Below are 25,278 nucleotides of genomic sequence, written 5' to 3' on the forward strand. Positions count from 1 at the left end.
TCAGGCTATAAATAGCCTTATCCAGCTTGTGATTAAACACACTGATCTTCTCAACTCTCTTCTCTCTTACTGTCTTTCTTCTCTCGTACTCTCTTCTTCTTATTTTTCTAAGTTAGTTTATTTTATAACAATGAATTTATTAAATTATTAATATATATATATACACACATTATATTCCATCCAAACTTTGACCTCTCGTGGTGGTGAGTTTGGTCCGGACCCTTATCTTGTGTATTATTTAAACAAAAGAATATAAGAGGGGATCAAACCTTACCTCTAGTTTCAAGAGCATGCATAGGGGAGGAAGAGCAATAAACTTCAATTTAAAGGTAGCTTAAATAGACAAAAAAAAAAAGAAGCTATTATTTACGTGAAATGGCTTGAATCCTTTAAAATTCAATTACATAATGTACATTCAATTTCTAGAAGACTAAGCAACATCCCCTTAAATCATAACAAAAGTGAATGACCAGGGAGTCTTTCTCTAGGTTATTGATCAATGTTATTAATTAGAATTACTTGGCATAACCGTTTAAATGATTTGATTACATAAAAATACTTTAATTTTAATTTTTTATTTATCTTTAATAAGATGATTTATAAGTTATAATAATACAATTTTGTTTTCAATCGAGCATCGCCACATAAATTAAAGCAGAAGAACTAATACTTATACAACACACACCATTAGAGAATAATAGAAAATAAATATTACTTTTGAGATATGAAGTAATTATAGTCTTAAGACCACTCTATATACACAAACTCACTTACAAGTCGAATAATTATGACATTAAATCAACAATATTATTTTAATTTGCACAAAATTTTACATACTCCATTGTAGAAGATTATGGTAATCTTTCATTTTGGGTTCTTGAATTCGAACCCCATTCAATGGCTTCGGCAACTGCTCTCTCTCGTTCTGTAATTTTTTCTTCTTCATGACTTTCTTCATTAACAGACGACGACGATGAAACAGGCAATGGGGGAGAAACTAGTGACCCGAATCCCTTACCCGATTCGGCCCAAAGGAAAGTGAGAGCAGTGACCACATCACTGATCGATGGACGAACGGTTGGATCTTCTTGCAGACACATGGCAGCAATAGCTACCGCTTGATTGAAACTTCTTTTTGGAAAATCCCCTTTAAATAATGGATCTGCCAATTCTGTATATCTACTTGTGTATTTGAAAATTGGTTCCGCCTGAAAAAAATATAGTAATGAATTTAAGTTTATAAGGTAACGATATAACAAAAACATTTATAGAATTACGTAAAGTGTAAGGTAATTATTAAAGTATATGGATAACAAAAACGATCTCTATATTGTATGTGTATATATGTTAAATCCGATTAGAATAGTCAGTTAGGCGTAAAATTAATGAAAGAGTCAATAATTTTTATATTACCTCGATGTAATTTAATCGACTATGATAGATTATTATCATGTTTACTAAGTAACTGTATCACGTTTTTTATAAAGAGATATCTATTCTAATAGGTCAACTTAACATATAGGTTTAAAAATTATAAATTATTAGTGAATTTTACAATCTAAGATAAGAGAATTAAAATGCATAAAAGAAACTATATAGGAACCACATATAGCAAAGAGTATTTTTACTTATTTTTTTGCATATATATAGTACAATAATAACGATATTCAGTGTAATTTCATAAGTGGAGTTAGAGAAGAATAGAATGTGCGCACACCTTATTTTTATCTTTGCAGGTAGAGAAATTATTTCCCATAAATCCTCGACTCAAAAAAAGTATAGACAAAACATGATAGAAAGAAAAATAACGATAATAAAATAGCAAAACCGCTAGGCAGAGTTCAATTGAATCCCCTTAATTATTTAAAATATTATACTATGCAAATAGTGTAATATTGTTTTTTTTCTTCTAATTATATGTAAACTATTAAATCCTTTTGATACGAGGGAGGATTCTAGAATAGTGTAGAAAACATGGTTCAATAATTGCTTTAGATCACAAGTTCATGTATCAAACATGATATTTTAGTATTTTCTTGAATCTTTAACATAAATTTCTGATTTCGCCATTTGACTATTGAAAATTCAAAAAATAGAGGAAGAGAGAAATGTTTGACTTACCCAAGCCACTAAAATCTGTTCATGCCCATTTTTTGTAGGATCAACAGCTCTTTTTCCAGTAATTAGCTCCAACAAAACAACACCAAAGCTATAAACATCTGATTTAACAGAAAGTTGTCCTGTTCTTTGATACTCTGGAGCACAATAACCATAAGTTCCCATAACTCTAGAAGACACATGGGAATTATCACCCATTGGTCCAAGTTTTGCTAATCCAAAATCTGATAATTTTGCATTGTAATCTTTATCAAGCAAAATATTTGAGGACTTCAAGTCTCTATATATGACTGGTGGATTTGCTTTATGATGCAAATATTCTAGACCCTTTGCTGCATTTGATGCTATTTTCATCCTTGTGAACCAATCTAATGGAGTTCTATCTGGTGCAACATCTAAAAAAAAAAGAATTCAACGTGATTAGTTTGATATATTTTCCGTGTCGACAGAGACAAAGTCAGAATTTTTACTAAATGAATTCAAAATATAAAAAATAAACACTCGAAGATGCCAACGAGATCCAACTTGTAGTATCACAACTAAAGATCATTATTTTCTCACTAAAAAACGACCGATGGCTATTCCCACATATATTTTGATTAAATAGGTGAGAAAAAAAAATAGTAATGTACATACGGAAAAATTTAAACTTTTTCACTATTTCAGTGAGAATCTGTTTCCTACCATACATTTTTTCCAGTGAGCTGGTTTAATGGAAAATGAGTAGAAAAATCATGTCTGAACTCTGTTCAACGAATCTTCAAAGAAACTTCGTACCTCCTATTAGGGTGAAGTGCGCATATAGGGAAGTGGGCCCTCGGCTATTAAAAAAATGATTTTGATCTATCGGTGAAAATGCAATTATAGATGAAAAATTAAATATCTTTAGTATGAGGCAGGGGTATCATGCTCTATTGTATACATGGACGGAGCTAGGGTACCAAAAGGAATTCATCTGAACTCTTTTTGTCGAAAATAATATACAAGGTCAAGAAATACTTTTTAATGTAGTATTATATAAGAGATCGATGTTGAAATCCGATGGTTTCTTTTTATGTTTCTGATCTGATTGTACAAATACTTTTTACGAGTGCATAAAACTTAAACTCATACGCACCAAATAAATGATCTTCGAGGGCTCCCTGTTGCATATATTCATAAACTAGAAGTCTCTGTTCTCCATCAGCACAATAACCAATGAGGTTGACAAGATTATCGTGGTGAAGAAGGCTCAACATCAAAACCTCTACAAGAAATTCTCTGTTTCCTTGTAATCCATTACGGTCAAGCTGCTTCACTGCTATAACCTGAACAACAAAAATGTTATTCGTGCAGATGCAGATTCAAAATTTTAAATTTATGATTCTGAATTCTAGAGTTGAACAATGACTGAGTCCGGAATAAATTATTTATACATGTACAAATAGCAAAACTAACCCGTAAGAATTCGTTCCATTAATTAACTCAATTCATCTTGATCCAATCAACTACATTACATCTAAAAGTTAGAACCGATTTGGGGTAAGTATGTAGTCCAAATTGACCAAATAAGAAATATTTGAATAAATTATGTTGTTTGATATGTTATATATAATTATAATAAAGAAAAAAAATAAAGTTCTATTAGTTCTGTTGGGTAATAAAATAAATTAGGTAAGAAAACAAACAATGAAATTAAAACTTGATTCAACCCATTTCAGGCCAACCAACGGTTAAACTAATCAAACAACAAACTTATTTTTTCATTCAACTCATTTTGACTCGAATAAATTCAATCCAAACCGCTCATTTACCATCACTAATTGTGAAAGTAATAGCTCGGACTAACAACTTTTCAGCCATGGAACTGAAAAATTGCCATTGTCAATTTGTCATGGAATTTCAAATTCCATAGGTAAAACTTCATGATAATAAGTCTCAAAATTTCACGTGTGAAATTTAAAACTCCACGACATAACAATGACTATTTTTCTATTACATAGATTGAAAAGTGACCATTTAATTTGTGTAACAAAATTTTCTTAAATTTGATGTTTGAATTACCTGTCCAGTTCTATCAAGGTGACCTTTGTAAACTCGTCCAAATCCACCTTCACCTATAAGACATTCTTGGCGGAAATTCTTGGTGGCAGTTGCAAGTTCTCTAAAAGTGAAAGTTTGAGCTGCAATATTCTTGTTTTCTTCATCCTTCTTATAATTACCAACCTTTTGGTTTATTATGTTTTCTGAGAAATGTAAATTTTCATTTATTAGAAAAAGAAAAAAAATGTGTCCAAAATAAAACGATCAATCCATATTGAAGATTTACGTAAACAATCAACTAATAATTTGAAATTAAGGCGCAATTGATTGATCATGCAATAAATGAGGGTACCATGAATTCAGTTGAACTCAATATTTTTAATATAACTCTAATTAGATAAATATATGTGAAAATTCATTAAGATTTGAATAAATATTAAACTTTTACAACGGGTGGATGATTAAAAAAACATAGATGAAAAAAAAGGGTGATAAGAACATATAGATTGAACGATTAAATTTAAATTTGAATTTCAATAAATACATAAATTTCAAAATTAATATAGGTTAGTGCCAAAAACATATATGGATGGAAATGAAAAAAAAGTTGATAAGGACATATAGATTGAACGATCTAATTTAAACTTTGAATTTTCAATAAACATTACTAAATTTTGAACCCATAAATTTCAAACTTATAATGACTTCTTGCTATGAACGTACATAGACTAAAAAAGGTAACATAAACGTATAGATTGAACGATCAAATTCAAATCCTGAATTCGTGTCTGTTTACCTGGATGTGTTCGTTGCGGAGGTTGAGAATGTGGCTTATGTTGCGTCTTTGTCTTAGAGAAAGGCTGTGCTTGATCTGGCGAGAGATTTTCTCTATGAGGATGAACAGAAGTTGATGTTTCTTTTCTTTTCTTTTTATTATTATTAGATGTTTTATTCTCATGAAACGAAAAACATGAAAAACAATTCATGTCTTTTATTCTAAAAATTGAACAACAAAAAAAACAAGCAAATTCTCCAATCTTGATGCTATTTGCTGTTTTTTTTTTTCAAAAAAAAAAAGGTTGCTTGCTATAAAAGACTCAATTTTATAAGCATCTAACCTTTCAAAAAATTTCTCAAGAAAATGTGAAAGAAAAATACGGGTCTTGTTTATGAATATGCAGTGACCCAAGAATGCAATTAATGGAAAATGGTCTCTATAAATATGTATATAATTAGGAATCTGTCTGGCTAATTAATTAAAATTTGAATGAATTGTTTTTTTTTTCATTTTTCTAAATGAGCCATGTTTGTTTAGCTGGAGACAGAGAGAGGATAGGTGATGGAAGCATTATTTTATTTTTTTAATGAAATTTTCCGTAGAAAATGGAGATATAATGGAAAAGGAGGATTTGGAGGAATGTTTGGTAAAGATGTGTGTGAGAGAGAGACGTGAGAACGAAGAATTTTTTTATAAGCAGTGTCGATGATAATTACATTTATCTAGTAGTAACTTTTTTGTGTGTGTGTAAAGTAGAACGATCGATTTTTCTAATTTATTCAAATTAAAAGTTATACATATTTAGAAACATATACAAAAGTAATACACCATAAATCAAAAATCATATGCTTCAATATATACTTTTAAAAGTTTAAATAAAGACAGATTATTCATATTATCGTTCTTTCTGTTTTTCTGGTGAAAAATGAATGAGTGATACATTTGTAGGTTTCATCTAGATTAGCTGGAACCTAATACTCAAGGGCCGATTTAGAGTGTTGATTACAAATTCAATAAAACCTAGTAGCTTTATTCAAGCTCAATATTTATTTTAAATATTTGTTGAATATGTATATACAAAAGTGGATTTATAATTTAAAGTTATGGTTCCTACATCAACCTCCAGTTAATACTATAACAATATTTAGGTATATATATATATATATGGTTTCAGAAAAAATTACTGATTTACGTGAACAAGAACTCGGACTTCTAGATCCACTCTCATGTATATATTATTAACTCAGAATGCAACAATTTAGAAAGATTCAAATTTGAAATTCATAAGCTTCAAATTACAGCTCTTCCATACTGTTAATGCTGACCAACTTAAAGGAAATTAAAAAAGAAAACAAATATATTGTCAAAATTACATGAACTGGTATATTCGAAAGAGCGTTTTTTTAGTACATATGAGAGGTGCTTGACACGTTTATAGCTTAACATACTATATAGTACATAACATTAGTGAAATATCTGATATAATAGAGAGTCAAACTATTTTTATACTTAATTGTGGGTACAAGATTTATACTTAGTGGATTTCATATTTAAGATTTTTAGTATTGAACGGCATTGTATTATTAAATTTATGGTTCATATCTATCATTTATTATAATTTCAATATTTTTTAAATTTAAATTTATGTTCTATGTCAAAAATCTTGGTTCATATGCCCCTAATTATGGGAGATCAGACACGAGGGTATGCTATCGAAAAAAGAAGTTGTGACCCATAATTAGTGACGGAGTGAGAAATTCTCGTGTTTGAATAGAAGTTTACAATAACACAAATTATTTTTTCATAACAACTTCAAAGGAAATTGCTAAATATAATTATCTACAATTTAAATAGAAAAAAATATAACCCAATAAAAATCACATATATTTTATTTTCAAATATCTTATAAATAAAAATAAAGATCTCTTATATGAATTTGACATAAAACTAAAAAAAAAAGAGATTGTCATGGATCACAAACCAATATATCATCCTAAAAGATAGATTAACATGTTATATCCCATTGTTAACAATTTTATATTAATAGTGAAAGAAATATATACGTTATTAATGCACAAAACTTAGTCTAAATAAGGTACATTGATAAATTATCTTTATCGAGATTGAGGGTCCTATATATGTAGACAATTATTAGATAATGCTTCCATAGTACCCCCGAAATTAATGCAGCAATTTACGCTGGAAGCTGTTGTTAGTGCTTTAACATTCAGCAGCCAAAAGTATTACACCTAGTGGACGACCAAAAAACAATAACAGAATTTCACATTACCAATGGCCTTTTTTTGTTAGAAATGAAGTTACAACAGGCAAGAGGCAAGATAGCAGTGATTTTCGTGGCAAATAAGACGAAAAAAAGTAATATTGAGATAGTTCAGATATGTGAAGAGGAGGTTCGAGGATACGTCAGTGATGAGGTATGAGAGGTTGTTTATGATGAATATGAGGAAATGTAGAGGTAAAACGAAGAAGTATAAAGGAGAGATGATTAGATAGAATATGTCACAACTTCGCTTAACAGAGAATATACCTTAGATAAGAAAGTATAGACTATAAAGATCGAGAATTAGAATATAAGGTTAGTAGGTATCTAAGTGTTGTCACAGTTTGTGTGGGAGAGACCAAGGCTAGCCTCTTTCTCTCCTCTTCTTTTTAGTACTAATACATTTTTTAGTTATCACGTAAATTTTATTCTCCAATATATATTACTATATGCAACTTGAATTCAATACTCCTACTTAAAAGTGTTATTTTCTTATTCATCTTAACACAGCCTTCACGATGCTTAAAATTAAGGCAAAGCCGATAGTCTACAAGACTAGAACTATTTAGAGGGTGTTTGACTTAGCTTAGTTTTCAGCTTAGTGTTTGGATATTTTAAAAATAACTTTAAAAAAGTTGAAAGTTAAAAGTAGATGTCTCCCTACTTTTCACTTTTTAACATAAAAGTTAATGAAGTTTGACTACTTTTAAAAAGTTGTTTTTTTTTAAGTTAAGTCAAATGGCCCTTACTTCACCCAACCGTTACTAGATCTGTTGTAAATACAACTTTTATTATAGTTTCCATTATTACCCTTTTGATTATTATCAAACTATTCTATTACTCCCTTCATTCAGATTTACTTGTTAAATTTTTACTATCCTTTTGATTATTATCAAACTATTCTATTACTCCCTTCATTCAGATTTACTTGTTAAATTTTTACTTGACAGACCTATTAAGAAAACAATAATTAATAAAATGAAGTTTACTATTTTACCCTCATTACATTTTTTAAAGACATTAACTCAATGTAAATAAATTGAGGGTATAATAAAAAAAATATACTTTCTTGATTTGTCAAAAAAATAATACTCCCTGCATTTAAAAAAGAATGGTCTACTTTGACTTAACACAGATTTTAAGAAAATAAAAGACTTTCAATCTTGTGGTCTTAAATTAAAGTTATGTCAAATGTACCAATATGCCCTTTAATCATATGACCTTAAATATACCACGTGGAAAGTTAAAATTAAAATATTGCCAAAAAAAAATGTGTCACTCTTTTTGAAACAAACCAAAAAGAAAAGTATGTCATTCTTTTTAAAACGGAGGGAGTAAGTAAAAGTAGAAATCAAATTAGAAAATATTTGACAAATAAAAGTGAAGGGTAAATACGAAAGAAGGTGCCAACAATTTTTTTTGAACTTTAAAAAATTCATTTATTTTGAAATATGAAAAAACCCCTACAATCACTTAATATGGACGGAAGGGAGTAATATACTATTGGAATTAAAATAGGGAAACTAATGAAGTTTTGATGATTATCAAATCATAGCCTCATGATGCTTTTGGGAGATCTGCTTTCTTGGGATATGTGCGTTAAAGAGAACAAAATAGAAAAGTCCAAAGCAATTCAAATCATATTTCATTCAAAAGCAAAAGTGTCCTCTTCTCCTATTCACCCACGATTCCAGATACAATTTTACATCAAATGATAATAGTATTCAATAATTATAACAAAATGATAAATTAATGTAGAAAATATAAATTAATTTAATCGATAAAAATATACAAAATCTCCTCTATTGCTTTTCTAATATAAGAACTCTACATGAAACACCATAAAATTAAGTAACATCACATCGTTTACGAAAGATTTCCAGTAATTTGTTGTCTTTTCACTATACTAAAAAAATAAATATAAAGGAACAACTTCATTAAAGATTGATACATGCATATTTACAACAAAGAACATACCTAGTTTTCGAGCGAGTGAGGTCTGGGGAATATAATGTGTATGCAGCCTTATTTCTAACTTGTGAAGATAACTGGTTGTTTCCGATAGACCAAAGTAAGTTCAAAAGACTAAACAACAGTGACAACAACAATTAACAAAACAAATGTAGTGACAAACTTCTCATTAGTGAAGAAGATACAAGTAGCACTAATGGCTTCCACAATTGGTGATGAAACAACAATAAATAATGGCTTCCTTTTGCTAATCATCTTCTCCATCCTAACGTAGAGGCGGATATACTATGTGTGTTCTATTGAACTTATTGTTTTCGACTTTGAACTATGTATGATATGCATATGGGAAAAAAAGCTTAATACAAAATGTATACATATAATAAGATTAATTCATTCTGAAACTGGTGACTCTAGATCTTGGAATCTGAATGAAACTGCTGACTCTAGATCCTGAACACGCCGAGAACGTACTAACTTACCGGTTTGATGATGGATTTGGCCCGCTAGGAACTGCATGCTCACTAGCTTCAAACTGTCTATGAGTATCACGAGGAGAAGAAGACGACGTACGAAAATTTCTAGGGATCTTTCCCGAATTAAAGTTGATTGTAGTAGTAGATAAAGAGGAATGATCTGACTTATCATCATCATCAGAAGTAGAAGAGTGAACAACAATGAGGAAGAGGAAGAAAAGGGTCAAGAAGAAAATGAAAGAGTGAGAGCTAAAAGTGGAGATTTTAGATTTTCTCAATGTTGCCATGCAATACTAATTCAATTAAAAAAATCACCTCCCAAGATGGCTGAGAGAAAGAAAGACAAGACAGAAAGAGTGGAAAAAGAGTGGGGAAGTTTCAGCTTGGAGAAATATAGTAATTAAAGTGAATGGAAGTTGGAAAAAGGAGAAATTTTGAAATTCAAATGCACATTGGCTTAAAAAATTTTAAAAACAAAAGAACCTACTCAAAATGGGAGTATATATGAAAGGTGCTAGACTAGGCCAAGATTGACTTTGGTGTACCTGTTTTTAGTGAGCATTTAGACCTTTTATTAACCAGAGTGATTACCCTAATCAATCTGCTATTAACTTCTACGCGCTAGCACAGTAAAAAGAAATAGATCAGTGTACTTTAACAAGTTATTTGACTCAATTTCTGGATTGCTAATCCTGCTTATTATCTTTTAGAAGCAAGCAATGTAGTCTGTCCAAGATACACCAACGCACACCACTCCCACTGATCTATCTTGATGTGGAGGAGCCCGGTGAAAGACTTTGGTCTTGTCACTATTATTGAGTTGTCCTACATTGGTCGGATGTGAAATATTAGTTATGTTTAAAGTTTATTTCTTATCATGGCATCAATGTCCCAAGTGGCAAGCAGGTGGGGTTGAGTTAGTCCTAATATTTATGCCACGTGGGACAAATCTTTCAATAGAGAAAACTTTCCACATCACACGTTTGTAACAAATTTTTGCCAATTCAAACTAGAAAGAAGAGAAGAAAATAAGCAAACCAAACAGCTGTATCTCATGTTCAAATATTGATAATTAGTGCCTAAAATAGGGAAAGAAATTAAACAAACCCATCATGTTTTCCATGACAAGGATTTAGGACCCAGAAGTCAGAAGAAAAGACCATTTACAAGATTATTAATAATAGAGGATTGTGAAGACGCACTAAAATATATAAGGAATAATTATCAACAGTTTAACACACAGCTTCTCATCTAACCTGTAGATATGCAATGTTAATCTGGATATTATTGGCATTATTTTAGTGTCCCACCCAACCCCATATCTCTCTAAATATATTTGATTAGTAGTAGGATTAGGTAGGTAATTTTGGGTTCATGGCAGTTTATTTTCCTTATGTTTTGAACGTTTTTAGAGAGTTTATTCTCTATCCTATTTCAATTAAGTGTAGCTGTTAGATGGGAAAATAAATTAGTATATTATAAAAATTATTGTGGCAAAATATTTTAGAAAAAATAGGAGGAGAATAGAGAAGCAAAAGATTAAATAACTTCACAATTCAAGAAGTAGAAAATATGAAGATGAGAGAGGAAGATTGAGTTGTTTTTCTTGTTCATTCTATTACAATGCCAAAACATGACATTTATAGGAATGAAAAGAACAATGTGAAAATGATGTCTACAAGGTGGGCAATCCATTGTCATAAGGCGGACAATCCACCTTCATGCAATCCACTTTCATAAGATGGACAATCCACCTTCATAACATAGTACTATATTTAGGGCCTTTGCATAAAACCATAAAGTAAAATAATAATGGTACCTGTTGAATCAATATAAAGCTTCAGCACCTAGTTTTTGCTTTTTTCTTTTCTTTGTGGTGGCCGAGAGGGACATGGGGCCAATAATGCAGAAATGAATGTATACATTGGTTCCTATTTCTTCTTTCAACTAACCATTTGGCATTCGATGACCTACTTAATGACTCGACTAATTCGGATTAGTGATGGATAGGCCTACTATGAGGGACGAGGTAAAAGCTCTCCCTACTGAAAGGTTCTCCATCCTATCCAGACTCTATTTTCTAATTTTCTGGATTTGTTAAGAGTATCTTGATTCACACAAGTTTCTCTCTCGTTTAGTTCCAAGTTCAATCGTCAAAAACATGAAGCAACAAACATCTCAGGAGAAATTGGTAAAAGTAACATCTGCCTTTGCTTTTTTTGTACTGACAACTCTTGCATGCCTGTAAGACTTAGTACAGCCTTTTCCATTCATGGATGAGGTGAGCTAACTAAGCATGCATCATAAAGTTCCATCAGCTTTCATCTTCCATTCAAAGGCAGAAGATTTATCATGTGGTCCTTACTCCACAAAAATGATAACAAGTGATGTTCGGGCCAGCTTGTAAGCATCCTGACTAGTTACACAGAACGACTGTTATTTCCTACCAGCACAAGTATCGGGTAGTTTTGTCCACCAATATTTGGACAGATGGTAAAAAATCACTACTATTTGCCTCCGGTGGGATTTAGCCGAAGACCTCATAATTCTCAACCTACTTCATCGAACACTAGGTTACATCCGTGAGAAAAAAATGATTCTTTTTATCTAGAGCATAATATTGTTCCAATGATTAGTCTCTAATTTCAAGAAAAAGCAAAAACAAAGACCAACTGCTACCCCCATGGCCCCATCAGGGACAATTTGAAACTAATTATTTTACCATCTGTTCTCAACTGTATAACCCTAATAATTAGGTCTCCTAAGGAAAATGAAAGTTCAAAGTGGGAAAAGATTACTTTATGCAAAGTGAAACACTATGAAATAATGTGAAGTAATTAGTCTATAAGAAGTTTCTTAGAGGATTGACCTGTAAAGGTGGTAGGGCACAACACAAAGATTATCCTCTGAAATTACTTTTGCTTTTCTACCCACTCTTATTATCTACCCTAGTCTTGTCCTTGTCTCCAATGTTTGAATGCATTAGTTTCCATAATACTTCAGTGATTTGTGCAAAGTTGCAAACGTGGTAATAATTTGGTAGTTTTATTGTCTGGAGATTCTTTAGGGGATCTACACCAAAGAGTTCAAAAAATAGAGTGCAACTTCGAGCTTGACAAACATGGTAGACAAGAAAACTTAATATCTTTGAAAAATGAAAAACTTGAGTGAAATTTGACACAAAGCGGAAAAGTAGTAACCAGAGATGCTACTGAAATCAAAATTTGATATATAGCGGAAGCTTACAAACTAGTACCTAAAGTGTGTGATCAAACTGAGGTTATGGAATTCCAAAAGCTTTGTTTTGCTTTATTTATTTTTATTTGCTATATATAATGGTTCTCAGACAACTAAATAAGTTGGGTAAATTGATCTTGAATGAGTATAAATTTAACTCTGCAGGTGAGAGATGGAACAGTTTAGGACTTCCCTTCAACTATTAGTTTCTACTATTGAGAACAGAACTGAAGAATCCAAGATACAAATCTAATTCCAAATGCTTCAAATAGGCCTAAAAAGAATTTGATAATGTTAAGTAATACTGTATTCTTTGTCAATACATGTTAAAGATAATGCAAAATAATTTTTTATTTTAGTTTTTTGTAGCAAACAAAAAAAGGAGACTAGCCAGTGCCTAGTTCTTCCACTGCAGGGATTGTCTTATCCCGGTGTAAATAAGCCCCAACGATCTCCCTATCATAGAAACCAGAAAAATGAGATTGCATCACTCACCTTAGCGGTAACAGTTCTCAGCAATGGCATTGCAATATCAGCCAACTCAAGGAAAAGACTGTAGTAGTATCTCCTGTAAAGGTTAAGGAAAACACAGTTTATAAGTTAATTTCCTTTGGCCTTTCTAATGCCTGCACAGGCAAAGAAATGTGGACCTACAGAGAATTGGAACATATTCATCTTCTCTTGAATGTCCAGAATTGCAGAATGTAACTCCCAAGTACAGCAATTACACAGTTTCTCTTCCTACTGTCGAAATAATCAGAATCAAATTAATTTTGGGGTCTGGGTTTGATTACTATTAAATATTAGTGAATCAAGAACCGGAACAAAAGCTTAATTCTTCTAACAGTTAAACTTATATTCTTTAAAATGTTAAAAGTAAATGTTCTGTTCTAACATCCAATATCAAGTAGCCGAGCAACGAACTAGAATACCATAAATCGTTATCACTAAGAATCTTGTAAATAGCTATGAAGATCCAGAGGGCTTCACAGTGGGGAAAAAACAATCAATGCATGATATGAAGGAGATATGAGTGGTGAAGGCGCTTAGCACCCAGTCAAAGCCCTCAGTTCTTTGGTCCGCTTAACAGGCACAGGTATTTGGTCTATCACAACAACATTCAATTGACGTGACACTGGTCTAGAACTTATTACACTAAGCCTATTCCACCAATTAATAGTTTGATCCTTCTTCTTGCTAGATACCTCAACAAGTTGGCATTGAATTGTGCACAAGTCGAACCAATCTTCATACATGGAGACAATTGCTTCCATGTTCTGATGCAACCACTGATTGAGAGCAACCTGTTAAAATATTCTAAAATGTGACATCAATCTCAGCATCTTTACAGTATAAATAGTGAAAGCCTTTTGCTTTATCCACTGCTGATGGGGTTTGACTCCAATACATTTGTTATTCTTACAAAACTGTGCTATTAAAAGCAAAAAGTGAAAGAAATCATAAGGTCCATGCAACTTGAAGCGAAAAGCAAGAATTGAAGCACACAATTGTAGAAATTATAAAATACAAAACATATATGAATTAGTGCTATAATAATCAAATTACAATTAAAATAACTTATTTTAACATCCAATATAGAATAATGTTGATATTAATACGACTTCTCAAAATTGAGATTCAAAGAACGAACTGCCTTTTGTTTGGATCACTTTGCGAGTCATTGTTTCAAGTGCACACTTCGTTGAAGCGATGGCTTCACCTATAAAATGGTAACCCCTCACTTTGCATCTCTTCACCGCTTAAGCCAAGAAGCGATGACTACTAGCAACATCTTTACAAAAAATATTCTTTTGAGTATTCCTCAAATCAAGTGGAAGTCCATGACATCCTTTCACAAAGGAAAGAGAGTTGCCCATAGAGAGAAAGGTAGCCATCTCAGCTAACAATACCACTATGGATGCTCAACACTCAAGGTACGGAGGCAAGAACAGATGGACATGACTTGTCAAATTTACCGTTAAAACTTATTATGATCCCTAATACCCACGTCCACTTTAGAGTGATCTTGTGCAATAAGTGAAGTGCAACTCAACATGTAAGTTTGAAGTTTATACTCTCATTTCTAAGAATTATGCATACTTTCACTTTTTCATTCAGATTCTACAAGCTGAGCATTCCAGTATATCAACTTGTCTAACCAAAGAGGCCTATTGACAAAATAGTGCAACTTCAACTTATATGCATAAAAATGAAAAATAAACACCGAAAAAGACAAATGCCTGTAAATATCTACTTGCCAGCTCAATTAAAACAATGTTAGGCAAGAATGTCTCAAAAAGAGCAAATCTGACTGCGTGAAGACAATTTTTCTATCATGCAGAGAGAATTTATCCATAGCATGAAGCATTAACTTACACATGAATACAACAACCAAATACATAGTGCCCCAAACAAAATTATTACCTCATTGCGTAACTTCTGAAGTGCTCAGGTTGACATCGTACACAAACGCAAATCAAGGTTGTTCATTTCATTTGACATATTACTATCAACAGAAACAAGGCCCAAATACATACTCGCAATCCCATCTGCCAACATAATCACCAAATCTTCCAGTATAGAGATACCATGTTTCATAAACAAGCTGTTATCATAAAGGCCATCCTTCCTGTCAAATCCAGCATTTAAAGCACAATAAGGCATCTTTTTGGACAATTTTCTTTTCTCAGTCAGGACAAGCTCGAAACTCTAAAGGGACATCTAGCCAAACCAATTAAGAGAAAAATGTAACACAGTAACATATTAGAAGTTCAACTTCTGTTTCTGTGGAGCTACAGTTTACCGCCATTAAGAAGATGTCCATTTGAAAAACAATTCAAAGTTTGCTCATAGTACAATCAGCGTAGTTAAGGCGTGCTTTAGTGCGCGTAAGTCCTAAAGCTAGATATAGTGCAAGATAGGCACTTCCGTTCCCAATACAGACATCAAGATGCTAAGCACCGACAGACTCTACCTTGAAGAAGATGGCACAATACAAAAATTTAGTTGGGAAAGTGATATATTAACTGTTACAAAAATGTTAGCAATACGTACATTTATGATATGGAATTGAAATCGTAAATCTATAATAAAAAAACTAGCCACGATATTTGAATTAAAACTTAATCTACATCTTTGCATCTGAATCAAAAACTTAACGAATCCACAAAATTTCACTTTTATTCACATGACTAGAAGAAGTTATATTACCTGACAAAACCAAATCTAAGAACACATATCAGTTCTGCATACAGATCCTCCTTCCCTGACTTTTTGATATTCATCAGGACATTACCATGTCCATCAAACTTATCAATCACTATGGAGAGACGTTCCTGACAATATAATTAGAAGAAGGATATCTAAATAAGTCACAGACATGTAACGGCATGTTTTCTTTCCCTACTTTACAAGAATAGGATATATTTTTCAAGCCATACCTTGTTGGTTTTGTCATTTTTCAGAAGCAGTTCCTCTTCCAGCCAAGTTACACCTAAAGGCCGACATGATTTCTTAGTGAGATCATTATAAATGGCCAAGAAATTTTCCTTGCTTAAGGTAGCAGCATTCACAGAAATACAATCAACCTGTAGAAGTTGCAAAACCATAATTTAGGACAACAAAACCACCTGCTTTTGTAAACAAAAAGAAATGGAAAATAGTTAAGTGAATAATCATGATTACTACTCCCCACTCAAAATAAAAAATACACACTCTCTATGTCTAATTTATGTGACACCCTTTTCTTTTTACTTTGGGATACTTTGTCCCAAATGTCATAGCATGTTTAAGACCAAAAGTTTCAAGAGTCTTTCTTGCTTAAACTCCATGCTCAGTCAAACACATTCACATAAAATGGCAAGGACGGAGCAAATTTAAATATAGGATGAAGTATCATGTACCAGTGCTTCCATTACCTCACAAAAATTAGTATGGACCACCGAAAAGAAATGACTAAAATATATTACTTTAGAAAAGCCCACTTCCTGAACACAACCTTATAAGAATGCAAAGATATGCACCAAATGCATCAATGAAATGGTAGTTAACATTTTCCTTTATCCTCTATAAGTTTCATTAGCAATTACATTTAAACAGCCTTCATTACCTAAGGTGTGATCAAACAGAGAAGTCTTCCAATTTAAAAAGTCACCAAGTTGTTCTATTCAAATTCACAAGGTAACTGAAATGATGCCCAAAGTAACCTCAGCCTTGAACCCTTGGCAAGAGCACATAAGTTTGAAGGTTGTCTTCCATAGTTTTGTTCAAATTCAATAGGTATAGCACCAAAGTCCAACTCTTCTTTTATAGAAGACAGAGAACTCAGGAGTTTCCCTTTCACTACATCCCAGGAAAATTTTGCATTAATTTAATTGTCATTTCTCCTACCACTGCAATTAAACGAAAAATTCAGCAATAAAAAACAATAGGTGAATCAAACCAAGTCAAAGACTTCTAGACACCTAAAGTCAGCTAATATACTACTTGCATCAGTAAAAGGCTACCATTCTTACCTACCAGAAAAGGAAGTCCCATCAGGGTCCATGTTTTTGATTTGGATCTTTTCTCAAATATTTGAAGGTATTTACATCAGCCAGATATGTTAGAAATATACTAGTCACTAGAAGCATTTGATCAATGGCAGGAACCAATTCAAAAGTCATTGCCTCATCAGCATCAACAAGAGAACCAACTGAAAAAACCCTCTTGCAACTCTGCATGTTTGGTCTTCTCTCCAGTTTTTTTAAGTAAGGAGTAATGAGCTTTGAAATATTTGATGATGCAAGCCGGATACTCTATAGCTTCCAAAGCAAAATCCCCTGAATCAAACATTGCAAGCATCAGATTACCACATAAATAAATTTTTCATAATGATGGCTGTCGAACAACAAATGAGGAGAGCCTATTAAATCAAGAACAATTAGGCAACGAAAAGAGCATAGAATCACCTATTTAAGCATTCACATCAAGTCTAACAACCAGAATGCTAAAAGGATAAACAAGCTTGTGGAGAACACAAGCCTCAGGCTTATAAAATTACTGGAGTTCCAAGGAAGATATGAGACCTGTGTATCAACATAGCTGAGCTTTTAGACACAAAGAGCTGCTCTGAGAAACTTCCATTGACCAGAAGCCTAGAACTTGATGGGAAGGCCACCTGTCCTGTCATCGATAGTTTACAGTCTTCCCAGTCAGAAGATCCTGTTGCTGGTTCGCATCCTACAAAAGGTCCAACCTATCTCGGCTTCCAAGGCAACAGCTACATAAACAACAATCATAATAAATTTAGATCATCTGCCCCAAATATGGTCTGGTCACATCAAAACACTGGTACTAAGAGGCAGCAGCTTCTTAGTCATCAGTTAAGATTATAAGAACAATGTGCTCTCCTACAATGCAAGAACAAAACCACGATAATACATCTTAAGTAATGTATGGAAGCCATATGTTTTCATTATACATATATTCCACAAGAAAAACATGTTTGTGTTCTCTCATAAGTACATATTCCCCTTTGTTTTTATATAGTGTCAATACATGGCTGGTTGTATTTTAACATACTGTTTATAATCTTTGTGCTCAGAAAGGCACCAGGGATCACTCCTGCCCCCTGCTCTCATCCCCTCCCTTTGAAGAGGAAGGCAGCTAGCTAGGTCACTCGCAAATCTCAACATCCTGCACCAGATATGACCATCGCACGTTTATATAGGACGTGCACATTGTCACCAGACTTCAGAAAGCTAGAACTAGCTGTTGAACCCTTCAAATAAATTACAGCCCTGCCGTTATCAGCAGGACACCAAAGTATAATATCAGATATGCATAATGTGCCTCAATTTACGCCATAGTATCTATTTAACAGTTCCATTCCCATTCGTATGCTGATTGTACTGATCCCAGAATGTTTACACTAGCAATTCACAGTTTTCACTCACTGCATTTTGCTCGAATCACATATATAGTTTTTTTAAGAGAATGTAAATACATATACATATTGTTAGAGGTATAGGCTCCTAATTAATGCAGAACACAATAAGCTACGCTTAATTTATCGCCTCATATCAACATACCGATACATTTACAAGTAAATTGTTCCGTGCATAGATTATTTTGAGCAACTTAAACAGAGAACGGATAGTAAAAATGCATTACCTAGAAGCGTAAAGCCATAAAAATGAACTTAGAGCTCAAAATGACGCCGTAGGCCGTATATAAATACTTCCAGTAGTAGGAAAAAAGTTCATCAATGGAGAAAATGCAGAGGATTAATGGATCAAAAATGTGCGTACACCTCTTTGAATAGAGAACGATTCCTTCGAGTCAAAGAGTGTAAATAACCCTTTGCTCTCTCTCTGTATCTATGAATAACTCGACGTAACGACATACTCAAGTTGAGTTAATTAATTTCTCTCTAACATGCAGAGTAATTGGGGTGGTGGCGCAGTTGGCTAGCGCGTAGGTCTCATAGCTTTACGAGTAATCCTGAGGTCGAGAGTTCGAGCCTCTCTCACCCCATTACTTTTTCTTCCCGTTAAACTTAATGACATCAAAATTCATCATATGATAAATCATTACAATTATTTTTATTTTTAAAAAAGTTTTAACAAGATTTTTTTTTCAAATAAAATTGATCATGATTGGCAGTGGTTTAGGGTGGTGACATATGGTATCCAATTATCCATAGTTAGGATCAATGTTCTAATTATTCTTTAGGTATTTAACTATATCTGTTTTATCGTATTTTTTTATATCGATTTGATATTATTTTATAATAATAATTCGCATTAAATTGTAGACCCTTAACCTATTTGATTCAAAACAAGTAGTTTATAGCAATATCAAGTTATAAGTGAGTGATACAAAAAAATTCAAAAATTTAAGTTTACATATCTAAAATTAATTTTGAAAAATCAAATTTCAATCGTATATGTTCAAAATTCAGATAATGGAAATCTAATTGCAATCGTATATGTTCAAAATTCAGATAAAATTGTATGTAAAATTTTGTAACCTAAGACACATGATTTTTGTAATTCCAATTATGTATGTCAGCACTTAATTATAAAGTGGCTAAATACAAAATTTATGAACTTTGGGCTATTCCTTAAATGGGGTCCTACAATATGAATATTACCGCGTATACAGAACCGAACCTGCTCCGGTTAGTTCTCCTCCTAAAACCCTACCCCCAAACTTTTAAACCCTAAAATCAATTTTGCATTTCTTATCTGAAACCCTACAGCTCTTTCCCAGCAAACAAAAATGGTGAAGAAAAGCAAGAGTGAGCAATTACTACTCTATTCTATTAATGTTGATTCAGATTATTATTTTTTTGATTTTTTGTGTTGATTTTTTGTTGTTGCAGAGAGTAAGAGCAAGAGGGTATCACTGAAGCAGAAGCACAAGATTATAAGGAAGGTAAAAGAGCATCACAAGAAAAAGGCTAAGGAGGCCAAGAAGTTGGGTCTTAACAAAAAGACTAAGGTGGAGAAGGACCCAGGAATCCCCAATGATTGGCCCTTCAAGGAACAAGAGCTTAAGGTCCTTGAGGCTCGCCGTGCTCGTGCTCTCGAGGATTTGGAGCAGAAGAAAGCTGCCCGAAAAGAGAGGGTAATTAGTTTCTTTTTTTGGATTCCAAATTGAGCAGAATGTATATTGAGGATTCATATTTTTTTTAAAAAAGCTAGTTTAGGTATAATCGGTGCTGGTGTTATTGTTGTAAGACGTTTTTGATGCTTCGTTTGACCAGATATACTTTACATGGAAGTTTATGGCGCAATTGAGAAGACGGTGTAGTGGGGTCTACATTGACTTGACTATCATAAAAAAAAGTGATCTTTTGCTATGTTTGATTGTTTCATGGGATGGTTGTTGATTCGTCTGGATAATTGAAATGTCGAATTGACGTTATGGAAATCATACCCTGATTGTATAATTCATAGTGCTCAACTTATAGTAGGGAAAAGTTGTCTCTTTTAGTGGATATGTTCTCTTTCATGTTACAGTTCCATCGTTCTGCAGTTTTTTTTCCTTGTGGTATTTGGACAGTTATTTAACTAACATTGGTTTACAGGCTAAGAAAAGAAAGCTAGGGCTGGTCGAGGATGATAACATGAATAAACTTGCAGACATGGCTTCGGGAGAACAGAATTTTATGGAGGACAAGGGAAACAATGATTCAACTAATTTTGTTAAAATTCGTGGTATGTCAGTCTGTTCTTTGTTTTTGGCATGGGTGGTTATGGGAGGAAGTGGTAGTGGTTTTGCTTCGTATCCCTTTTACTCCCCTCGGTCTTTAGCACTTGCTTATCCATGCAGAGAACTCGGAAAGAGCTTTCTACAAGGAGTTAGTCAAAGTCATTGACGCTTCTGATGTCATTTTAGAAGTGCTTGATGCTCGAGATCCTCTTGGTACACGCTGTCTTGACATGGAAAAGATGGTGATGAGATCAGGACCTGGAAAGCATCTTGTGTTACTCCTCAATAAAATTGGTATCCCCTTTCTTATTTTATTTATAATATGATCCTGTATCTACTTTCACTTTCACTTTATGGTGAAACCGATCATAGATAGCTACTATCATTTTCTAATATCCACATGTCTGTGCTGTTCTAAGTAAAAGATTATCAGGTGGAGCTCTTGTTTGACCAGAATGGGAGATGGTGGCTTATAGAAAGCACAAAAGAAGTGGAATTGTTTTTTTGTGATAAAGTATATGTGTGGATAAATTTGTATTGTGTTTTTATTTTTATAAATAGTATCTTTTTGCATCCTCCTTTATCTTGATCAAAAAAAAAATTGTATACGTATGTATCTCCGCTTCTTTCTGATATAGGTCACTAAAACGTCCAAACTGCTAATTTATACACTATCTTATATGAAAGTTTGACATGTTAATCTTTAGGTGTTCATAGGAATGCCATTACATTTTCAACATTACTAATTTCGAAAAGAAAAAAAGAATGCCATTATTTACTTTTTGACTTTGTATTTAGATCTTGTTCCTCGGGAAGCCGCAGAAAAGTGGCTAAAGTATCTGCGAGAGGAATTACCAGCAGTTGCTTTCAAGTGTAGCACCCAAGAACAGAAGTCAAACTTGGGCTGGAAGTTTTCCTCAAAGGCTGGAAAGACTACAAATATTTTGCAGACAAGTGATTGTCTTGGAGCTGAGAATCTGATAAAATTGCTTAAGAATTATTCACGAAGTCATGAGGTACTTCTAGGATCAATTTCTTTATTGGGTTCTCACCTATTTATCTTGCTTCTCAGTTCTGGAATAAGCGTTGGAACTTCAACTGCTATGTTTTGTGCACAAACTGTCTTATCATGCTTCATATTTGGCTGCATGTGCAAACTCATTGATTCTAATCTGGGTTTCAGTGTCAATCAAGTTCACTGTTCAATTCCACTCTCGAGGATTCATGATATTAAAGACTTATTTTACTTCGATTGTCAACCTAACGCAGCCCCCATTTATATGTGGAAATAAGACCGGCTATGCACAGCTTACATTGGTGGTATTCATACCATTGGTGTTGTACACTTGCATTAAGTTGGGGTTTGTAACTTCTTGTATGTGGATGTAGGAATAAGTATGTGATATAGATAACCCTATATTTTCTTAAAAGACAGTTGTAGCAGCATTGGAATGAATTAGGCCCCGAAAAGGGCAAAATGGTGGATACAGAGGATCATATAGCTGACCCAACTTATTTGGAATTGAAGCATAGTTGATTGATTGATTTTCAGTATCCACTAGTCGCTTGTGCTGATGAAGGTCCACAGGGACATCGTATGCTCCATTATTCCAGTAGATAAAGATGGGTAGAATTTTAAATCCAAAAGAAATGCTTCAACTCTTCAAACGTCTCTCCACCCTCCCTTCACTCTAACCAGACCGTTCAAGTCTCTTGTCTCTCACTTGCCCTATCTGAATGGAGAACAGTAATTTTCTTCTAGGTTGCTATCACACGTGCAGTTTCCATAGTTTTTTAATGTCAAAGATCCCCATGGTGTGAACCACCTGTAGATTCACATAGTTAGGTACCGCCATCTAATAGCTATCTTAACTCTTTTCAACGGCACTTTGAGTAAGTTTTTCCATAATAGTGGTGACATTCTTTTTCTCCATGAATTCCATGGCTTTCTGGGGGAAAAGGATGGGTGTAATTAACGTAAGAAAATTTAGCGTACTCCAAAGGACTTTGATGTATGGGCGATGAATTAACCTACCTGTCTTTAGTCAACGTTGATGTCATTTTGTTGCAATTTTTGCTTTAGTTATGCTGGTTCCGTGCTCATGCTAAGTTACTTATGGCAGATCAAAAAATCAATCACTGTCGGCGTCATTGGTCTGCCAAATGTTGGTAAAAGTAGTCTTATTAATAGCTTGAAGAGATCTCATGTAGCCAATGTTGGTGCTACACCTGGATTAACGAGATCCATGCAAGAAGTCCAGTTAGATAAGAATGTAAAGTTGTTGGACTGCCCTGGGATTGTGATGCTTAGGTCATCAACAGAGAATGATGCAGCTATTGCTCTTCGAAATTGCAAGAGGATAGAAAAGTTAGATGACCCAGTTGGTCCTGGTAACTAGATTTGATTTAGCATCTTTTGCATTACTCTTATGTGCTATTTCAATGGTAGATTGATGTGGCTAACTGTGCTTGTACTGTGGGTTGTGCAGTAAAGGAGATACTCAAACTGTGTCCGTCCAGCATGTTAGTAACTATATACAAGGTTCCTAGCTTTGATTCAGTCGATGACTTCCTTCAGAAAGTTGCTACTGTTAGGGGTAGGCTAAAAAAGGGTGGAATTGTTGACACTGATGCTGCTGCAAGGATTGTTCTGCATGACTGGAATGAGGGTATGTGTGATAACTGTTAAGTTTCCTCGAGGATAGAGTTGAATTTGAATAAGACGAATATTTCTATGGTCATGCTGGTAGTTTGATATCTGTTTGACACGTCTCAGGGAAAATACCATACTACACCATGCCCCCGTCTAGGAATGAGGGGGAGCATTCAGAGGTAAAGATAGTTTCAGAACTTGGAAAAGAATTCAATGTCGATGAAGTTTATGGAAGTGAATCCTCAATTATTGGAAGCCTCAAATCAGTCGATGATTTTCACCCAGTTGAAGTTCCGTCAAATCGCCCTGTTAACTTTGACGAGCCCATGCTTGAGGTAAGTGATTTGCTTTTAGACTTTCTTATTTTTCTGATCAGTCCTTTTCGACATTTTTCTTGAAGTTCTGTGGTTCTGTAACTGCTCTTCATTTGCTCTGCAAATAGAAATGTTTCTATTTCACCCGTGCATTATGTACAACTGTATCATTGCTAATTCCTGACCATACACATTCACAAATGAAATACATTAGTAGTTATGAATTTAGATTGGAAGAAGCACTAGTAGAGTTTATGAAAACTTCTTTTCATGGATAATTATCTTGCAGGTTTCTGTTTTTACAAACCTAGCTCTCTGATCAAAACTTATTTCTGTTTGGACAAGTTTTTCAGCATAATAGCACCTATATGAAAAAGAAAATAGAACATGTGCTCTTGAATTTGCAATGTTATCCTCTACATCACCCATGTCTGAACAAGTAGTGGCATCTATCGACGAAGTGTACTTTTTTTTTTAACTGCAGGACAATTTGGAGCAACTGGTGACTCAGAGTGATAATGCAACAGACAACTGTGTTAATGTTGATGGAGATGAGGCAATGGATGCAGGAGAAGATGATGCAGGCCGGACAAGTGGCAAAAGTGCTAGCAGCAGACAAAATGAGAAGTTATATACCGAGGAAGGCATGCTAAATACCAGACTTAGAAAAGCTGAGAAGAAAAGGAGGAAGAAAGAGAGAGCCTCTACTACCAGTGATATGATGGATGGTGATTATGACTTTAAGGTAGATTATTTCAAGAAGGAACCCATCGTGGATGATGCTGAGGATAATATGACAGCTAATGAAAGCAAGAAAAACAGATTTGTGCTGCCATCTGGAAATGAGTTGGATGATGAATGAAGAGAGACGTCACAATGAACTATCTTTTTTGATGGCGGATAGAGGCACTTGGTACTCGTACTATGCTCCCCTGGTGCGGAGGCTGGCTCGAGCTCCACCTGTACTTGTACTAGTGAAGCATGCATTCATAGTGCGGAAGCTTTCCCGAGCTCCACCGTGTTATCAAGAGAAGGAACTGTCTGTTTTAATTGGATCTCATAGTTGGAGATTTGGTAGTATTCATTTCCCTTGTTTTTCAGTTTTTTTTTTTAAATCTGAGATGAACTTTTTTTTTCCTTTGACTACACTAAATTAACGCAATTTAATTGTCGGGGTAAGTTCTGTAAAGAAATTTTTTGAGAAATCAATTAAGGGAAGGGGATTTATGGAA

General features: G+C 33.6%; 2 protein-coding genes, 1 non-coding gene and 1 pseudogene across 3 annotated transcripts; 2 read left to right on the top strand and 2 right to left on the bottom strand.

The window, feature by feature from the left end:
• Positions 1–753: 753 nt before the first annotated feature.
• Positions 754–5,329, bottom strand: LOC129900843 (probable serine/threonine-protein kinase PBL26). The gene is made up of 5 exons (XM_055975921.1): positions 4,937–5,329; positions 4,162–4,343; positions 3,236–3,425; positions 2,122–2,513; positions 754–1,208 (listed from the first exon to the last, which is right to left on the bottom strand). Exons 1-5 carry the CDS (start codon positions 5,124–5,126, stop codon positions 852–854), a joined length of 1,311 nt encoding a protein of 436 aa, XP_055831896.1. The 5' UTR covers positions 5,127–5,329; the 3' UTR covers positions 754–851.
• An 8,330-nt stretch (positions 5,330–13,659) lies between these two features.
• LOC129901339 (uncharacterized) lies at positions 13,660–19,193 on the bottom strand (annotated as a pseudogene).
• Positions 19,194–19,310: 117 nt separating this feature from the next.
• Positions 19,311–19,396, top strand: TRNAM-CAU (transfer RNA methionine (anticodon CAU)). The gene is given in 2 exon segments: positions 19,311–19,348; positions 19,361–19,396. It is a non-coding gene; the product is annotated as a tRNA-Met (tRNA).
• Positions 19,397–20,023: 627 nt separating this feature from the next.
• On the top strand, positions 20,024–25,278 carry LOC129900512 (guanine nucleotide-binding protein-like NSN1). The gene is made up of 9 exons (XM_055975500.1): positions 20,024–20,162; positions 20,247–20,491; positions 20,955–21,084; positions 21,200–21,373; positions 21,878–22,095; positions 23,203–23,470; positions 23,569–23,748; positions 23,856–24,067; positions 24,531–25,278. The coding sequence occupies exons 1-9, from the start codon at positions 20,144–20,146 to the stop codon at positions 24,906–24,908; spliced, it is 1,824 nt and encodes a 607-aa protein (XP_055831475.1). The 5' UTR covers positions 20,024–20,143; the 3' UTR covers positions 24,909–25,278.

This window comes from Solanum dulcamara, chromosome 8, assembly GCF_947179165.1.
Source record: "Solanum dulcamara chromosome 8, daSolDulc1.2, whole genome shotgun sequence".
NCBI lineage: Eukaryota > Viridiplantae > Streptophyta > Magnoliopsida > Solanales > Solanaceae > Solanum > Solanum dulcamara.

What these genes read in the sequence shown, in the direction of transcription:
- LOC129900843 (XM_055975921.1), bottom strand. Translation starts at nt 5,126, where the DNA reads ATGAATTGTTTTTCATGTTTTTCGTTTCATGAGAATAAAACATCTAAT. An exon ending in TCCGCAACGAACACATCCAG is followed by an intron (nt 4,344 to 4,936) that starts GTAAACAGACAC and finishes TACATTTCTCAG; the next exon opens with AAAACATAATAAACCAAAAG. An exon ending in CCTCGAAGATCATTTATTTG is followed by an intron (nt 2,514 to 3,235) that starts GTGCGTATGAGT and finishes TTTTTTTTTTAG; the next exon opens with ATGTTGCACCAGATAGAACT.
- LOC129900512 (XM_055975500.1), top strand. An exon ending in AAGCTGCCCGAAAAGAGAGG is followed by an intron (nt 20,492 to 20,954) that starts GTAATTAGTTTC and finishes ATTGGTTTACAG; the next exon opens with GCTAAGAAAAGAAAGCTAGG. An exon ending in AGATGACCCAGTTGGTCCTG is followed by an intron (nt 23,471 to 23,568) that starts GTAACTAGATTT and finishes TGGGTTGTGCAG; the next exon opens with TAAAGGAGATACTCAAACTG.